The 18,993-nt window shown below is 48.1% G+C and overlaps 1 protein-coding gene across 1 annotated transcript; it reads right to left on the bottom strand.

Annotated features, from left to right (window-relative positions):
• Nucleotides 1–7,968: 7,968 nt before the first annotated feature.
• LOC311339448 (natural killer cells antigen CD94-like) lies at nt 7,969–8,715 on the bottom strand (the record flags this gene model as incomplete). The annotated part of the gene is given in 3 exon segments (XM_084464843.1): nt 7,969–8,056; nt 8,058–8,644; nt 8,647–8,715. Coding segments are annotated over 3 exon segments (744 nt in total).
• Between the last annotated feature and the right edge of the window lie 10,278 nt (nt 8,716–18,993).

Here is an 18,993-nt window from a genome sequence, read left to right as displayed (position 1 = left end):
TGTTTGAGATTTCTGGAGTGTGTGAGCCAGGTAAGTGTGGCGTTTCTTCATGTGTGCGTTCTGTAAGTGGGTGTGGTGTTTCCTCTTGTGTGTGTTCTCTAGGTAAGTATGGTGTTGGTGTAATGTTTTGTTCTTGGAGCTCAGTATCACCTGAGCTAGCTCTGCTTACAGACCAGTTCTCCTTGGTGGTCCGAAGATGCCTGCGGTTGCGGCGATACACCTGACCCTCCTGGGTGCGAAGGATGTATGACCGCTGTGTGTTGGCTGGCTGGACAACAACTGCTGGCCTCCAGCGGCCCTGTTCCTGGAGCCTGATGGACTGTCCGATGTGCAGAGGCAGTAGCGGTCTGGACAGTCTATCATAGTACCTCTTTTGATGTTGTTGCCTCTGCTGTCGTTTTGCATATCCATCCTTGTAGCTGACGACCTCTGGCTGCAGCTGCCTGTTGGTACTTTGCAAGACCGATCTGAGTCTGCGACTCATCAGCAGCTGTTAAGGAGACTTGAAATTGTCCACCGGCGTGTTGCGATATTCCAGGAGACCGAGGTAGGCGTCTTGTCCATCTGATTTAGGCTTCTCCATGAGTGCTTTTGCTGTCTTCACGGTCCTCTCCGCAAGACCATTAGCCTGGGGGTAATGCGGACTGGACGTGACGTGTTCAAATTCCCAAGACCGAGCAAATGACTCAAACTCTTTTGCTGCATATTGGGGGCCATTGTCTGAGACGACGGTCTCCGGGATGCCATGCCTGGCAAAGGCAGCTTTTAACTTGTGTGCAACTGATGCCGAGGTGGTGCTTGTAAGTCTGTCTAGCTCAAAAAATCTACTATAGTAATCCACAGTAATGAGGTAATTCTCACCTTGCCATGAGAAGATGTGTCAGGATTCTCGTGTGGACTCTTGTTTTTGTCTCCCCCTACCTGCTGGACTGAACACCCATGTCCTTATTTGGGCAACTTCCTGCCTTTGTTGGTTTCCCTCCATTTTCTGTTCACCTGTTTCTCATTTTGGTTTTGATTGGGAGAGTATTTAAGCACTGCCCTTTCTGTTCAGTTCGTCAGATCGTCACGTTATGTCCTGTGTGTTCCTGACTGCCACGTAAACTCTTTAAAAGAGATCTACCGTTTACTATTATATATTGTTTTGGACTAAGTCTTCTGCCCATTGGTTTTGGATTTCTGGCCTGTACCTGTACGTCTGCTTCCGTCTGCCTGCCTGCCCGTTGATGAACTCTGCTTGTACCTGGATCTGACTTGCCCGCTGGACTGTTTGTGAATAAATCCTTTCTGCAATTGATTCCCGTTTTGAGTCGTGACAGTATGATCTGACCAAGATGGAATCAGCAGATCTGAATCAGTTGAAGGCTGTGCTGGAGAGGCAAGGAGAGCTTCTCGGTCGACATCAAGTCCAGTTTGAGACAGTTGAAAGGTCTCTGGACACCATTGCAACCAACATCACAGCCTTGGCTACCCAGCTGCAGCAGGTCCAACTGGCCCTGGTGCCACCACCCCAGCCTCAACTGCCAACACCGCCCGACCCACCCGGCTCATCTGGTAACCCGGTCCGAGAGCCCCGACTACCAGCTCCTGCACTTTATGCCGGGGAACCAGGAACCTGCAGATCTTTCCTTTCACAATGTTCGCTGGTGTTCCAGCTGCAGCCCGCCACCTTTCCATCGGACCAGTCCCGGGTTGCATATGTCATAACCCTCTTGACGGGCCGTGCAAGAGAGTGGGGAACTGCGGTTTGGGACTCCAACTCCCCAGTCTGTCTCAGCTATCAGGCATTCATAGGAGAGATGAAGAAGGTTTTCGATCGCTCGGTGCATGGGAGAGAGGCCGCCAGAGTGATGTTGCAGATCCGTCAAGGCAAGAGGACTGCTTCAGACTATGCTATAGACTTCCGTACCCTCGCCACCACCAGTGGCTGGAATCCAGATGCCCAGTATGATGCCTTCCTCAATGGACTCTCTGAGGCCATCAAGGATGAGATCGCCACCTGTGAACTACCTTCCACCTTCGATGACCTTGTGGAGCTTGCCATCCGAGTGGACAGACGCCTGAAGCAGCGCGCCAGGGAGCAGGAGTTCCGCCCTCCTCGGAGGTCACCCTCCTCGGAGGTTCCTCTTCCGTCCCTGCCAATGCCAGCTGACCCCAGTGTTCCGGAGCCCATGCAAGTGGACCGTACCCATCTGTCCCCAACTGAGAGACAGAGAAGAATTCTTGCATGTATTGTGGCAAACCTGGTCACTACTCCGCCCAATGTCCAGCAAAAGACAACGCTCACCCGTAGAGGGGGGATTACAGGTGAGCGTCACTCCTCTTCATCCCTCTTCTACCGTCCGTACCCTTGTCCCTGCCACGCTCATTACAGGAGCCCATTCCCACCTCGTGTCTGCACTTATTGACTCGGGAGCTGATGGCAATTTCATGGACACCTCTCTGGCTTCTGAGCTACACCTCGCCCCAGCCAAGCTGCAGACATCCCTGGAGGCAAGAGCGCTAACCGGAGTAAGGTTCTCCCAGATAACCCATGTCACGCCCCCGGTGAGTCTACTCATTTCTGGCAATCATCAGGAGAACCTAGTGTTCCATATGTTAGACTCACCGACTGCTCCCATCGTCCTCGGCCGGCCCTGGCTGGTAAAGCACAATCCACATATTGATTGGGCTAATAACACCATCCTAGGCTGGAGCCCGTTTTGCCTGAATAACTGTCTTAAGAATGCTCATACCCCCCTGTCTGCAGTTTCACCAGCCACAGATGATTCCATGGATCTGTCTGAGGTACCACCTGACTACCTGGATCTCAAGGCCGTGTTCAGTAAAGCCCGTGCAACCTCCCTGCCACCACACCGACCCTATGACCTGGCCATCGATCTTCTACCTAGTACGTCACCTCCTAGGGGTCGTCTCTATTCCTTGTCTCCTCCCGAAACTGTAGCTATGAACAAATACATTGGTGAATCACTTGCTGCCGGGATCATCCGCCCCTCTTCCTCGCCTGCTGGTGCCGGGTTTTTCTTCGTAGGGAAGAAGGACGGCGCTCTGCGTCCTTGTATAGACTATAGGGGCCTAAACAACATCACAGTGAAGAACCGCTACCCTCTGCCTTTGATGTCCTCAGCTTTTGAGCTGTTGCAGGGGGCCAAGATTTTCAGCAAGTTGGATCTCCGCAGTGCTTACCATCTGGTCAGAGTAAGGGAGGGGGATGAATGGAAGACTGCATTTAATACTCCTTCAGGTCACTATGAGTATTTAGTAATGCCTTTTGGTCTCACCAACTGCCCAGCTGTGTTCCAGGGTCTGATTAATGATGTCCTGAGGGATATGCTTAACAAGTTTGTTTTTGTTTACCTAGATGACATTTTAATTTTTTCTCCGTCGGTTTCCCAGCACTCCCAGCATGTCCGTAGTGTCCTGCAGCGCCTTTTGGAGAACCAACTGTTCGTTAAAGCGGAGAAATGCGAATTTCACAAAGAGACTGTTTCCTTCCTGGGGTATGTCATCACAGCAGGAGGGATCCAGATGGATGGTCCGAAAGTGAAAGCAGTCACCGACTGGGAGCGTCCAACGTCTAGGCGGGAGCTACAAAGATTCCTGGGGTTTGCCAACTTCTACCGGCGGTTCATCCGCAACTACGGTTCAGTGGCTGCTCCCCTAACCGCTCTAACCTCCTCCAGGATGAAATTCTCTTGGACACCAGCTGCCGAAGCAGCGTTCAGCAACCTGAAGAGTCGTTTCACATCGGCTCCGATCTTGAGCCAACCCGACCCTGACCATCAGTTTATTGTTGAGGTGGATGCCTCAGATGTCGGGGTGGGTGCTATTCTGTCTCAGAAGTCTGGGGCAGATCAGAAGGTCCACCCCTGTGCCTTCTACTCCCACAAACTCACTCCCACTGAGCGCAATTATGACATTGGGGACAGAGAGCTACTGGCAGTAAAGTTGGCCCTAGAGGAGTGGCGTCATTGGCTGGAGGGAGCTAAGGAGCCATTTGTAGTTTGGACAGATCATAAGAATCTGGAGTATCTCCGTTCAGCTAAACGCTTAAATCCCAGGCAATCTCGTTGGTCTCTGTTTTTCTCCCGTTTTAACTTTTGTCTGTCCTACCGACCAGGGTCCAAGAATGGTAAACCGGATGCCCTGTCTCGTCAGTTCCCAGATTCGGATCCTGCTCCTGCGCCTAGCACCGTCCTGTCTCCACAGTGCCTCATAGGAGCTGCTAGATGGGATATTGAGTCCATGGTCCGCACAGCCCTGTCTGGTGAGCCCGGCCCCAGTGCTTGCCCTCCTAACCGTCTTTTTGTACCACAATCCGTCCGTCCCCAGGTCCTGCAATGGGGTCACTCATCCAAGCTGGCCTGTCACCCGGGTGTCAGACGTACCGCGGCGTTAGTCAAGCAACGCTTCTGGTGGCCTGCTATGGAGGGGAGTGTGCGTGAGTTTGTGGAGGCCTGTTCTGTATGTGCCCAGAATAAACCATCAAACCAACCACCTGCCGGCTTACTGCAACCCCTACCAGTACCCAGGAGACCCTGGTCCCACATTGCCCTGGACTTTGTCACTGGGTTGCCACCTTCTCACGGTAACACAACAATCCTCACTATTGTTGACCGCTTTTCCAAATCCGTGCACTTGGTCCCCTTACCCAAGTTACCCTCTGCCAAAGAGACAGCGGACTTACTCGTGCAGCATGTCTTCAGGCTACACGGGCTCCCAGTGGATGTGGTCTCTGACAGAGGTCCCCAGTTCACCTCTAATTTTTGGCGTGCTTTTTGCAACCTCCTCGGTGCCAAGGTCAGTCTGTCCTCAGGTTTTCATCCCCAGTCAAATGGCCAGTCGGAGCGAGCCAACCAGCAGATGGAGACAGCGTTGCGGTGCCTGACATCACAGGACCCTACAGCCTGGAGCCTTCAGCTGCCATGGGTGGAGTACTCCATGAACTCCTTGCCATCTGCTTCAACTGGTCTGTCACCGTTCCAGTGCTGCCTCGGCTACCAGCCTCCATTGTTCCCGGCCCAGGAGGAGGAGGTGGGGGTTCCCTCAGCACAGACATTCATCCGACGCTGTCGCAGAACGTGGAGGCGGACCCGGGCCGCCATTCTTCGCTCACAGACCAGAACGAAGAGTCAGGCAGACCGTCGCCGCATCAGGGCTCCCCACTACACCCAGGGGCAGCAGGTGTGGCTTTCCACGCGTGACCTTCCTCTGAAGGTGACTTCCCCAAAATTGAACCCACGCTTCATCGGCCCCTACACCATCTCCAAGGTGGTCAATCCCTCTGCGATTCGCCTGAATCTCCCTCCTGCCCTCCGCCGCATCCACCCCACCTTCCATGTGTCCCGTGTCAAGCCCTTCCGGTGTAGGCGTCTGGGTCCCAACCCCGACCCCAAACCCCCACCACCCCCCAGACTCGTTGATGGGTCTGAGGTTTACACAGTTCGCCGCCTGCTCGACGTCCGCCGTCGGGGGCGGGGCCACCAGTATCTGGTGGACTGGGAGGGCTACGGCCCCGAGGAGAGGAGCTGGGTCCCTGCCCGGAACATTGTTGACCCCTCGCTCATCAAAGACTTTCACCGTCAGCACCCTGCTCCTTCCACGGTCAACGCCAGGAGGCGTTGGTAGAGGAGGGGGTACTGTCAGGATTCTCGTGTGGACTCTTGTTTTTGTCTCCCCCTACCTGCTGGACTGAACACCCATGTCCTTATTTGGGCAACTTCCTGCCTTTGTTGGTTTCCCTCCATTTTCTGTTCACCTGTTTCTCATTTTGGTTTTGATTGGGAGAGTATTTAAGCACTGCCCTTTCTGTTCAGTTTGTCAGATCGTCACGTTATGTCCTGTGTGTTCCTGACTGCCACGTAAACTCTTTAAAAGAGATCTACCGTTTACTATTATATATTGTTTTGGACTAAGTCTTCTGCCCATTGGTTTTGGATTTCTGGCCTGTACCTGTACGTCTGCTTCCGTCTGCCTGCCTGCCCGTTGATGAACTCTGCTTGTACCTGGATCTGACTTGCCCGCTGGACTGTTTGTGAATAAATCCTTTCTGCAATTGATTCCCGTTTTGAGTCGTGACAAGATGTCTGTTGCCACAACCTGCCATGGTTTGTTAGGGATGCGATGAGGAATCATGGGCTCTCTCGAGTTTGCTGGTTGGTGTTCTTGGCATGTGCTGCAATTTGTCACCATTGTCTCTATGCTGTTGGACATTCCAGGCCAAAAAATGATGTCACAGGCTCTTTGTTTGCATTTTTCTATGCCCATGTGACCTGCATGGATTTTCTCTAGCATCCTGCCTCGCAGCTTAGTAGGAATGATGATCTTCTCCCCCTTGAAGAAGATTCCATTCATTTCGGACAGCTTGTCATGATGATTCCAAAACTCTCTCACGCTGAGAGGGCAGTTCTTTCGGTCACCAGGCCACCCGTCTTGAATAATTTTCTTTAGCACTGTGAGTTGTTCATCCTTTTCTGTTTCTTTTCGGATCTCAGACAATCGATCATCACTCACTGGCATGCTGCTGAACACGGTGTGTACCTGTACGTCCATTCCTTCACTCAGGCTGTTGTCAGTAGAGGCAAGTGATTTCCTTGCGTGTTAAAAGTAGTAAGCTTGGACGATTCTGTGGTGAGCTTGATTGCCCAGTACCCTGGACGCGCATCCAAGACACTGAAGTACTTAGCGCCTGACAGCTTATGTGTGATATCCTCCAGTGTTGGTAGCGGATAGTGTGGCCTTTTAATGGCTTTGTTTAAGTCTCTAGGGTCGAGGCAAACCCTTAGCTTTCCAGTGCGTGGTTTCTCTACCACCACTAATGCGTTGACCCCACCACTAATGCGTTGCGTTTACATATGGGGCTTCAGTAGGGGACGTGGGCAACGATGGAGACACCTGGAGAGGCGTGGTGGGGAGGAACAGCCTCCCTGATCTAAACCCGAACGGTTGTTTGTTATTGGAATTCTATGCTAGTCATGGATTGTCCATAACGAACACCATGTTTGAACATAAGGGTGCTCATAAGTGTACCTGGTATCAGAGTACCCTAGGCCGAAGATCAATGATCAATTTCGTGATTGTGTCATCCGATCTGAGGCCACATGTTTTGGACACTTGGGTGAAGAGAGGGGCAGAGCTGTCAACCGACCACCATCTGGTGGTGAGTTGGATCAGGGAATGGGCCTCAAGGTCTTAGGTTCCTCAAAGGCAAGTAACCCTAATATGTTATCCTGGAGGACTCCTGAGGCAGTTGCAGGGTACTGACAGGCTCAAAGGGCTGCAGCCACTGCCGTGTCAGGTGCTAAGCAGCGGGTGTGGGAGAAATTCGGAGAGGCCATAGAGAAGCATTTTCGGTCAGCACCCAAATGTTTCTGGAAGACCATTCGGCACCTCAGGAGGGGGAAACGGGGAACCATCCAAGCTGTGTACAGTAAGGATGGGACTCTGTTGACCTCAACTGAGGAGGTAGTCCGAACCTCAGATTGAAGAGGAACAATGCGGTTTCCGCCCCGGACGTGGAACTACGGACCAGCTTTTCAATCTTGCAAGGATCCTGGAGGGAGCCTGGGAGTATGCCCATCCAGTCTACATGTGTTTTGTGGATCTGGAGAAGGCATATGACCGGGTCTCCTGGGAGAATCTGTGGGAGGTGCTGCAGGAATATGGGGTGAGGGGGTCACTCCTCAGGGCCATCCAATCTCTGTACTCCCAAAGCGAGAGCTGTGTCTGCGTTCTCGGCTGCAGGTCTGTTTCGTTCCCGGTGGGTGTTGGCCTCCGCCTCCTGGCCAGGATATCGAGGCGAAGTCGTGGTGGGGAGGGGTTGAAGTTTGGTGGTCTGAGGATCTCATTACTGGCCTGTGAGCTAGGCTCTGGGCCCCCCTTCAATCGGGAGATTGAAGGGGGCCCAGAGATAGGCTCGTTTAGAGCCTAAGATGTAAAAAAATAGTCACAAAGAAATGTTTTCATCAATCATTTCATTAAATTATGTTCACAAAGACCCCTGCTTGTGGCTTCACAGCTCCATTTAAATTGGTTCTGCTCCCGGACCCTCACTAAAGTTCCTGTCCTCACCACCATCAGGTCCTCCTCTGCTCCAGGAGGGTTTATCCAGTGACAGGACGATCCCATCAACCCATCTCCACATCCCTTCACCGGCCTCATCTGTCGCTCCGAGCCAGATGTACTCGCTGTACCTGTTAATGAAGTCCATCTCCTCTTTACTGTCCACCACCACCAGATCTGCTCCGTGGGAAACACAAAACTCCCTGCTCTTATTCCAGGATAGATACACCTTGGAAAACAAGTAACATTTACAACCAAACTTATCCCAACCATTTGGACAGCACTGTGTACAAAGCAGTGCGTCTCTCTGTTCTGTTAAATTCTTCAGCCTTTGGAGAGAGTTGCCGCTCTCCATGACGGTCTTGTATTTCACTGCCAACCCAAGCAGTCCAGCCAGCAGGACCACAGACTGCAGGGCCAGAAGCACCACCACAGTCCTGATCGGACACCTAGGAGGACTCATAGCGTCTGGCCGCTGACTTTTTCCTGTTCCCAGAGACTTGGAGGACTCCTCTGTCCCCACAGAGTCCTGCTGTTGATCTCTGAGGCTCTCCAGACTATCGTAAATGTCCCCTATCCTCTCCCCTCTCTCTCTCCTTGTGTATACCTGACCTTGGTCATCATGTTGGGCGTTGTGTAAATCACCTCAGCCATGTTCTGGTCTTAAGTGTTTTCAGAGAGTTTATCTTATCCGTCCCCTACGAGTTGTTGGTCTTTCTGTGCGTTCTGTTTGCCAGCATGCCAAAATCTTAAGAGCAACTTTGATTAACAACAGGTATTTTAACCACATTAGGTTCTACGTGTGCTTATAGAGACTGGGTTTCAGTGGTACGTCTGCTGCATCATATCCTCAATGTTCAGATTATTCTACTTACTTCAAAGCGATCCAAATGTACACAAATACATGGTTGAAATATATATCCTTGTCATAGGCCAATGCTAAAATAAATGTTTGAAGTTAATATAAAATGTAAGATGATTTCAAAGTAGGGTTTAATATCTGGCGCTTCAACTACTTCATATTTCTCAACTTGGTCCATTGGAGTCTGTTCAAAGCTGTTCTGGCATCTGGTGAGCAGATAACAGAACAGCAGACTTGTTTTCTGCTATTAGGCTTGTGGTTCTGCTCCAACAGCCTGACTTTACAAGCTGTACAAGTCTGCCCCCAAGTGGTCAAACAAGACTTTGTCATTTCTAAAGAAACTCTGCAAGCTGAGTTTTGTGTTCTTTCACAGACGAGATTCTTAAATGTAATTATTAATTCTTAGTCATTTCCCTCTCTGGGTCCTCCTCCTACATTTAGCGGCCATCATCCTGGGATCGAACCTGGACCCTTTGGACGCCCTACCCACTAGACTAGCCCCGCCCCCATACACATATGTATTAATACACGTGTCTTCATTCCTCTGTGGTTCAGGTGAGGCTGACCTGGATGCTGTCTGTGATGCCTGCCTTCCCTACCTGAGCTGTCGACAACCAATCAGCCTTCAGGAGGCGTGTCTAAGGTAGAAGCGGCGCTACAGTCCACACACACACACACACACACACACACACACACACACACACACACAGGGTGAGGGTCAATAAATGTTGGATTCAAGCTAAATGAGCTTGATGGATGAAACATGGATCCATGAAATCCTACTGAGACCCCGACTCAAAGGTAAAAGGTGTCTCGGCGTGCTGCTGACTCCTCCCCTTCCTCCTCCAGCGTGTTCCGTCACCTGATCCAGGTGGACCCGGCCGCCTTCTGGCTGACGCTGAGCCAGCTGCACACTCCCCTTCCCTACGCCCCGCCCCATCCCCACCTCCAGCCCCTCCCACCGGGCGGGCGGGCCCCAGCCGGGACCAGTGCACACACAACCTGGACCAGCTGCTGAGGGACGCCTTCGGGCCCCCTGGCTCGCAGAGCCCCCGGTCTCTGGGATGATGGGCAGGTGGACGACCAATCAGAGGAGGCCTGATGTGGACGCATTCTGGGCTGCTCCGTCAGGTCGTCACGTGACTGACTGGTCAAACTGGTGCGGTGGAACTGCTGCTGCTCAAGGACACAAATTTTTTTATTGCAATAAAGAGGAAAATATGAATTTAAAAGGAGTATTAACCTGCACGCGCAGGTTTTTTTTTGGACCTGCGCGCAGGTTTTTTATTTATTTTTTTGTCCAAAAAAAACCTGCGCACGCAGGTTTTTCAAATTATTTTTTTGTCAAAAAAAACCCTGCGCGTGCAGGTTTTAAAAAAAACCTGCGAGCATGTCCAAAATTTATTTATTTATTATTCTTTTTTTAATTTCTAATTTTTTTTAATAATATTTTTTTTTATAAAAAAATTATCCTCATCCTCATCGTCGTCCGCTTATCCGGGGTCGGGTCGCGGGGGCAGCAGCTCAAGCTTTAAAAAATTATAATTTTTTAAATATATATATATATATTTTTTTATATTATTTTTTTTATTATTATTATTTTTTTAAAACTGTCTTCTAAATTAAGGAAATTATACAGGGAAACAAATAAACCATTACACGCAATGACCGCCAATCAACCACCGCCTCTTTCCCTTGACATTTAGTTTTCACAAATGCGACCGATGTAATTAAGGCAACCTGGTCTCACAGAATCCGTGAAATGAGTCGGATGACTCATTTCACTCATTTCACTCATTTCATCAGATGAGGCTAGCCTATATTTGACTTTAAACGTCTTTAATGGTAAGAGACTGTCTCTGGGACTTGCTGGTGGTTGACTGGTGTGCATTTACAGTTATGGCCAACATTATGATTAAGCAATAGATCACGACAGGCAGTGGTATACGGTCCTCTGCTGCGCGTCGGGATGGACAACTCCCCTTAACTGTGGTATAATGACCGTATACCACTGACTGAAGTGATCTATTGCTTTTATAAAACAGTTACGTAAGTATGGCGAAATGAAAGTCATAGACACCCTCAATTTTGAAAAAGTGAGAAAGTCGGAAAAGCATTTTTTTTTTTACGAATACAAAAAAATAGTCCCTCCTGACTGCCTGCAAGTGTACGGCGGTTGCTATGCAACACACTGTAGCGTCTTTCAGAGAGCAGGCTAGAGATGGTAGCTTGGTTCGCCGGCAATTTAGCCTACTATCGAGCAGTTCACTCACCGTGTGCCTATTGCTGTACAACATTTCCACCCTCTCCAGCAATCAACATGTTTTTAGGCTTCAGTGAACTATGCTATTGCTTTTATATATAAATAAACAACAGTTCAAGTTAGGCGCGGAGTGATACTGGACTCTGTAAACTGAACGGGTGTCATAGCTGTGTGTATACGCTCAATATACAACAGTTGGGAACCAATCAGATTGCTTGATTTAAGCCACCCGTTTTATAACAGCCTTTAAGCAACCAACACCAACCAACAGCTGGTAGCGGTAACCTTGTCGCTCTACTGCTTGCGTTTCCCTTTCCTCTGTTTGATGGTGAAGAGGTTCTCGTCGGCGGGGTACATGTCTGCGCCGCCGCCTTAGAAATTACCAGGATAGCGCCCACCAATTTGCGTCACTATTTAACAGTGGAACAGGTAGGAATCAAATGGGTTTCCCGTACGTAGGGTAACCAGCCGGCAAAATCTCACTCTGAACTCAGTTCAAAACTTGAGAGCCCTGCTTGTATGTAGTACACTATCCGCACTGACTAAGTGCGCTGATTTTCAGATGTCAGTGTCGTTCCAAATCGAATACTCCATGGTGCACTACCCGGAATTTACGATCGCGACTGCCGCCGTGGCTCCTACCCCGCAATAAACATCCCGCTTTGAACAGTGAACTCTTTACGCATAGTAGCTATAAAAGCTATAAAAGCTACAAAATAACTCCGGCTATGTGGAAAATGTGCAGATGTTGTCTCAGCCCGGCGCCGCCTTTTCCGCTACGTAGCTAAGATGGGTTGAGTACAAAAAGTGTGCATCGATCCACACTTCGCGGTTTGACCGTTTTGAGTACACCATCCGGGTCCTTTAGGTACACTTCTTTTTGCCCAATCTGAATTGGAACGCCCTACCTACTCAAACTAAGCATAGTGAGTGCGGATAGTATGTGATATCGGAACACAGCCCAAAGTCTTGAAGACGACGGCCGGCCGGCAGGGCGTGGTCTGGTCCGGGCCGGCCTCGCCGAAGCGGGTGGGGGTGGAGCTGGAGCCGGGCGTGGGGACCCTGGCAGAGGAGAGGCGGGTGTTGGCGTTCTCCTGATGCCGGTGGTGGTTCTTCTTGTAGTGGCTGGTCCTCTGCCTCTTCTTCGGTGGTCCCGGGACGGCGGGGGGGTTTGGGTGTGGTGCCGACCAGACCGGCTTCCTCAAGTTCTGGACGGGGGGGAAAAGTAAATAAAATCACAACGTTATTCAGTGGCATTCTAAAACTAGTGGGGTCAGGGTGCTGTGTGTCAGCGGAGAAGAGAGAGACAGAGCTTACCTTTGACCTTCCACTTCACCCTGTGCTCCCTCTGGTTGAAGTCGACAGGAGTGTCGTAGTGGTTGATGAAGGGCATGCTGGGGTAGGTCCCATTATACATTCGACGCTGTGTACATGCCTGAGACACACACAACACACACACACCTATTACTGATCTTGCAAAAAGGGCACACGCTCGCTATATTTTTTGATAATATTCATCTTTAGATTATAAATTTGATTCATTATTTGCTTTGGAGAAAATGAAGAAAGGGAGAGCAGGGTAAAGAGATAGAGGGAGGGGCGAGAGGAGGGGATGCTGCGGTGCGGACTGAAGCGGCGACTCACGTGGCCAAAATGCCCCTTTCTGGAGCAGTTGTAGCAGTAGGCGGGCGTCCTGCCCTGGTCCTCTTCCTCAGTACTGCGGAGGACCTTTCCTTGTCCGTAGTGAGCAGGGGAGAGAGACAGAGAGCAGGGGAGAGTTATGTTATACCACCAGGTGTGAGTGCGATTAGCCGTTGCAAACCGTTTGAACAAGTGGGCATGTCCACCTAGATGTGCGCTGGATAGATCAGTCTACCAGCCAGTGGACTGTAGCGAACGTTGCTCATCTATCCATCGTACATCTAGGTGCACACGCCCACTTGTGACGTCCGAAGAGGGTGATTTTTAAAAAACAGCTTGTAAGGGCTAATCCCACTCCCACCTGGTGGTATAATATGTCACCTTTAAGAGCAGGATGCTGGGAGTCCCACAGCAGGTTAGCCCTCTGCCGCTGTCACCCGATAGCCTCCATTAATATTTCACATCAATGACATTGTGTGACGAACATCTGCTTTCTGAAAAAAAGGCCTACTAGTAAACTAGTAGGCCTACTAGTAAACTAGGCCTAGGCTATTCACATGAAATAAAACAATAAAACATTGAGACCATTCCACAAAGCACACTGAGTAATAACAAATTCAACCCATGGACTCGTGGTGAAACAGCATAAGTCTCCACAAGTAACACAAATAAGAACTTGTAACTTACAAGTTGTAACTTGCAACTTACATAACTTACGTAACTTACGTAAATCATCAACTCAATATGTCACAAATATTGAGTGACGAATGGTCAGTTATTAATATTTCACATCAATGACATTGTGTGACGAACATCTGCTTCCTGAAAAAAGGCTATTCACATGAAATAAAACAATAAAACATTGAGACCATTCCACAAAGCACACTGGGTAATAACAAATTCAACCCATGGACTCGTCACCGCAATATTCAACTTCTCGGTGTTCCCGAACCCACCCCAGGGCTGGGGTGGGCTGGTTATATATCTCATGAACGCGCGTAATTGACGATAACGTCAGCCTGGCCTGATCTAACCTGAACAAGGCGCAGCTGAGTTGCGTTGATGGAACGGCTTTAGCCTCACGTGGAAGTTTGCGCTAGTTCTAACTGTGCTTAATCAACTAAGCACCGCTTTCGTTAGCGACTTTGATGGAATACCCCTCCGGTCTCCTAGTGGAATTGTCACCGCTGTACAAAATACCACGGCCGAGAATGTACACCTCCTGCATTCTTTCAGCCAATCAGGGCAAGCGATGTGGCTCGTTTAGAGATGTGGCTCGTTCAATCGGGAGATTGAAGGGGGGCCCAGAGATAGGCTCGTTTGGAGCCTAGCTCTGGGCCCCCCTTCAATTGGGAGATTGAAGGGGGGCCCATCGGCCAGGCATCTCCAGCACTCACTGGATCGGCTAGCAGCCAAGCGGCTTGGATGTGGATCAGCACCGCTCAATCTTAGGCCATGACTCCATGACTCAGGAAACCGTTGGATTGCCTACTCCGGGTAGGAAATTAGTGAGTGAGGGTACGATAGAGCGTGAGATTGGCTGGCGAATCAGAGCAGCAGGGGCGGTATTGCATTCGCTTTACCACACCGTTGTGATGAAAAGAGAGCTGAGCCAAGACAAAGCTCTCGATCTACCGGTCGATCTTTGTTTTTATCCTCATCTATGGTCATGAGGGATGGGTGATGACCGAAAGGATGAGATTGCGGGTACAAACGGCCAAGATGTTTTTTCTCAGGAGGGTTGGCTGGCGTCTCCCTTAGGGATAGGGTGAGAAGGATTAGGATTAGAGTCGCTGCTCCTGTGCTTAGAAAGGAGTCAGTTGAGGTGGTTTGGGCATCTGGTAAGGATGCCCACTGGGCGCCTCCCTTGGGAGGGGAGGAGACCTTGGGGAAGACCCAGGACTAGGTGGAGAGATTATATCTCAACACTGGCCTGAGAATGCCTCGGGATCCCCTCGTCAGGGCTGGTCAATGTGGCCCGAATAAGGGAAGTCTGGGGCCCCCTGCTTGAGCTGCTGCTCCCGCGAGAGCTGCTGCTGGAGGGAGCTGCTGCTCCCTCCTGCTGACCCCGGATAAGCGGATGAGGATGAGCATGAGGATGAGGATGAGGTATTTGAACAGCCCTTAAATAAATATTGGTTCCTCTGCTGGACACTTTCATTTAGCAGCAAACGTCATCCATCATCTAACCGTATCAACCTGTGGATTCCTTCAGTTAGGGCTGCTTGTGAATAAGCATACAGGGCTTGAGATTGCATCACATCATGAATGCGACCACTGCTCACCGGCTGCCTCGTTCAAAGGCAGTGGTTGGCAGGACAACCACATTCTAACGGCGTGTTGTTAGCGACGGTGAGCTGCCTGCGTGGCTCTCGAGATGGGAAAGCTGTGAAACACTGCATAGGGCGTATGATCCAGCCCCAGACCACTGGCACGTATGTCATGTGCAAATATGCAGTACAATGGAGAGTGAACCTGAAATGATACAATGTTGACAATACGTTGGCTCAGTGTCCGTGTTAATGTATTCATATTTCCATCCGTCGAGGGGGCATAACATAGGAGGGGGATAGAATAATCTGATGTTAGGCAATTGTTCTAATATCTGATTCTTGTCTATAGATGCTCGATTTTCTCTCCATGTCTGGTTGATTGTCCTCTTTATAGGCGTTTGGTTCTTTGTAACTTGTGAGTAAGAGCAGCAGAACCATCAGTGTCCCTGATGAGCAGGGCTGTCCCTCACCCTCAATGGGTACTCAATGACTCCCATCTTCTCAAACTGACCAGATTGTGTGTAGTCCAGTCATTTTAAGAAAAAAGGTCAAACTAATTGCAACAGAAGCAAACTCAACTGATTTGGTATCCTCAATATGTCCTGAGTAAGGAAAAAAAAATCCTGAAGAATCGCATTAGTGGAACGTTTCGAAAAAGACCCAAATATAGCCTATTCATACGCTTATTCATTATTTTTCTCACGTGAATAGGGTACAAATAGTAACATTTAGATATCACCATGAAAAGTACTGAGTTGATTACTTATATCAAGACAAACAAAAAATGTATTACAAGTTTTTTGAAATTGTTGGTTAACATGGGCCAATTCTGGATCAAACAACATTTCTTACCTGACAGCTTAGTGACAGTTGATTGACAGTTGAGTGGACCTTGAATGAATGAATGACATTTGTTTGCCTCTATTGTCTTTTACTGTAAGATGTCAACAAGATTCAACACAACATTTTCACCTGGCTATACCCAATGTTTAAATGTATTGTTATATTATGCAAATTAGCACAATTTGATTATGCACCGTTTGCCCATGTTAACAAACAATTTCAAAAAAACTGTAATACCCTATTCACGTGAGAAATAGAATGAATAGGCATATGAATAGGCTATATTTGGGTCTTTTTCGAAACTTTCCCCTAATGCGATTCTTCAGGCTTTTTTTTTCCTTACTTAGGACATATTGAGGATAAAAAATCAGTTGAGTTTCCTTCTGTTGCAATTGGTTCTAGGTTGACCCCCATTTTGGCTTAAAATGGACTGGACTAGTGTGTCTGCGCATGTGTGTGTGTGTGTGTGTGTGTGTGTGTGTGAACGTGAGCAGGGAAGTTTCCTTTCTGTTGTAACGTTTAAAATCCATGTTTGTTTGTCCCACTGCCTTGTTTAAGCTATGTATATATGTATATATATATATATATATGTATCTGTAATTACCTTCTTTAGTTGTTCTAGACAAATAAACGTTGTCTTTTTGAAAACTGCCTTTCATCTCATCTCTTCTATTTTATATTGGAACTTTTTTATTTTAATTGCTATCAGTCAAACCTTTTTTATGACACTGGACTAGTAGGCGTTTCTAGATGTAGTTAATATGGTTTTGCAGATGTGCAGGCTGTCGTGCTATGCAAGATGAAATACTTGAACGCCATTCGAGTTCTAGTTTTCTGCAGCTACAGGGTGTGAGTGTCTTCACTGAACCAGAAGGGATACCACCACCTGGACAGTGAGCAAGAAGTGGTCAGATAAAGCTGAGGTGTATGCACTGTAAAAAATAAAAAGTGAATTCAACTTGAAATTTAAAGGCAACTGTCTGCACAGGATTTTTGGGTTTTCATGTCAACTCAAACTTCTACATTTGGAAGAAAATATCACACAGTTGTGCCAACTTAATTTTTATAGTGGTACCAGCTAATTTCAAAGTTGAGACAACTAAGTTTTTTTGGTCCAAATAACTTGTCTTTCATAACAATGAAAGCTTCACAAATCTAGTTGTACACACTAAGAATTCTAAGTCAATATTATATTGAATCATTCATGTGTAAAAACATCCATTTTGAGTTTTTCTCACAAAGGAAATCCTATTAACAATTACACAAATGGACAATAAACCAGCTTTTTCATTTGAAACCATTTTGCATGTTTATTTTTCACCATGAGGGTAATAAACAGCTTTAAAACTTACGATGCCATAGGATTCATAGGATCCCATATGTGACATGCTGGCTCTATGCATGCAACATAAACTGGGGAGACCACACTGTTTCAACAACAATAAAGAATTTATTTTGAAATAAATATAATAAGAAGTGTTGTGCAAGTCAGTATATACCGTAAATAAAAGTAACCAAAAAGGTCATGAGAAGATCAGTCCATGTGTTACAAACAAAGGAACAAAGGAAATCAAATGCCTGGAGGAGGGAGAAGCCAGGTCTGCTGTCTGGGCAGGCTCTATATACTGCGGTCCCGGTCCAACCCACACCTGCCCACAATCTCCTAATTAGTAGGGAGAGCAACACAGGCAAACACACAGCAGGGGCGGGGTCAAAGACCCACCTGGGTCGTCACATCCCCCCCTTAAAACAGAAGCCCACCTAAATGGGATTCTGTACCAAAGAAACAATCAAAACAGTCAAAATAAATCAATCAATAACAATCAATCCAAAACAAGTAGAAACAACCAAAAACTCAACCACCACCAGCTATCTCCAACCAACACTCTCATACACACTACCACTCCTCTCGCCCACCAGTCTCCCGACCTCCTGTCCCACAGCAAAACCGGGCCCAAGCACTTTAAGAGAGACAGGGGAGGAGTGAAATAACATGCATGAAATCAACCACCTATTCCACGACCTCTGGGCGCTAACGCATGGGAAGTTGGAACCATAGGATTCAATTCTTATTTGTTTATTTTGCCAACTCAGTTTATGGAGTAAGATCAACTTTTAACCAGAAACGTTTGGAAGTTAGTTGAAACAGCTCAAATAAACAGTTTACAGTGCAACAGTTTACAGTGCAACGACCAGCAATTTCAAGTTATTGTTTTTACAGTGAGACAACCAGGTCTGAAGTTTCAACACCATGGGTCAAGACAAGGTCCAGCGGGTTTCCACCATTGTAAGTGCTGGACATGCTGTTTGACACTAAACATGTCTGTAATAGACAAATAAAACTTTGAAACAGAAAGAGACACATGCATTTTGAAAGGAGCACAACTTTGTCTGAATATATAACAAGATCAGCTGCAGGACCTCCTCTTTTAGATTTGCGAGATAAATGTGAGCCAACATATGGATGGAGTAGCTTTGTTTGATGGTAGATGTGTTTTTTTTGCCAGGTTTCACATTTTGCCAGGTCCTCTGGATATCTATATTATTTTCAACGATTACATCCGGTACCAAGAGATCTGATATCTGAGATCTAATAAAAAGATAATCATGAATCCTATTTTGAGCTCTTCTGATTTATTAATGTAAGTGGGAGTTTGGTTTACCACTCAGCTCTAGGGAAGTTGATCAAATAGTGAGATATCTGCAGACCTGAGGCTGCCTTAGCCTGAGGGTTTTACACCTTGAGACAGTACAGGGCAGGGACATGCTACATAACCCTTGCTAACTAGCTTAGTGAACCCACCCAGCGTTCTAGACTCCCCCCCTACATGTTGTGCGGTTCCAATTACAATAGCAGCAGGCTAATGGTTTTCTTTCTGCTTATTAACCAGATGAGGCTGCTGGCGCGGAAGTCCTCTCACTCAGGAGGATATATGGCTGAGTTGGTTCATCCCTGTATGAGCAGAGCAAAAGAGATGGATTGTTTCTCCAACCTATCTGGTAGAGGCTGGCTCAAAGACAACCCTGTAATGAAGAGGAAGGCAATAATC

Source organism: Micromesistius poutassou, assembly GCF_964030765.1.
Source record: "Micromesistius poutassou genome assembly, chromosome: 2".
Lineage (NCBI taxonomy): Eukaryota > Metazoa > Chordata > Actinopteri > Gadiformes > Gadidae > Micromesistius > Micromesistius poutassou.
The sequence above is the reverse complement of the archived record's forward strand: the minus strand, read 5'-3'. Positions and strand labels throughout refer to the sequence as shown.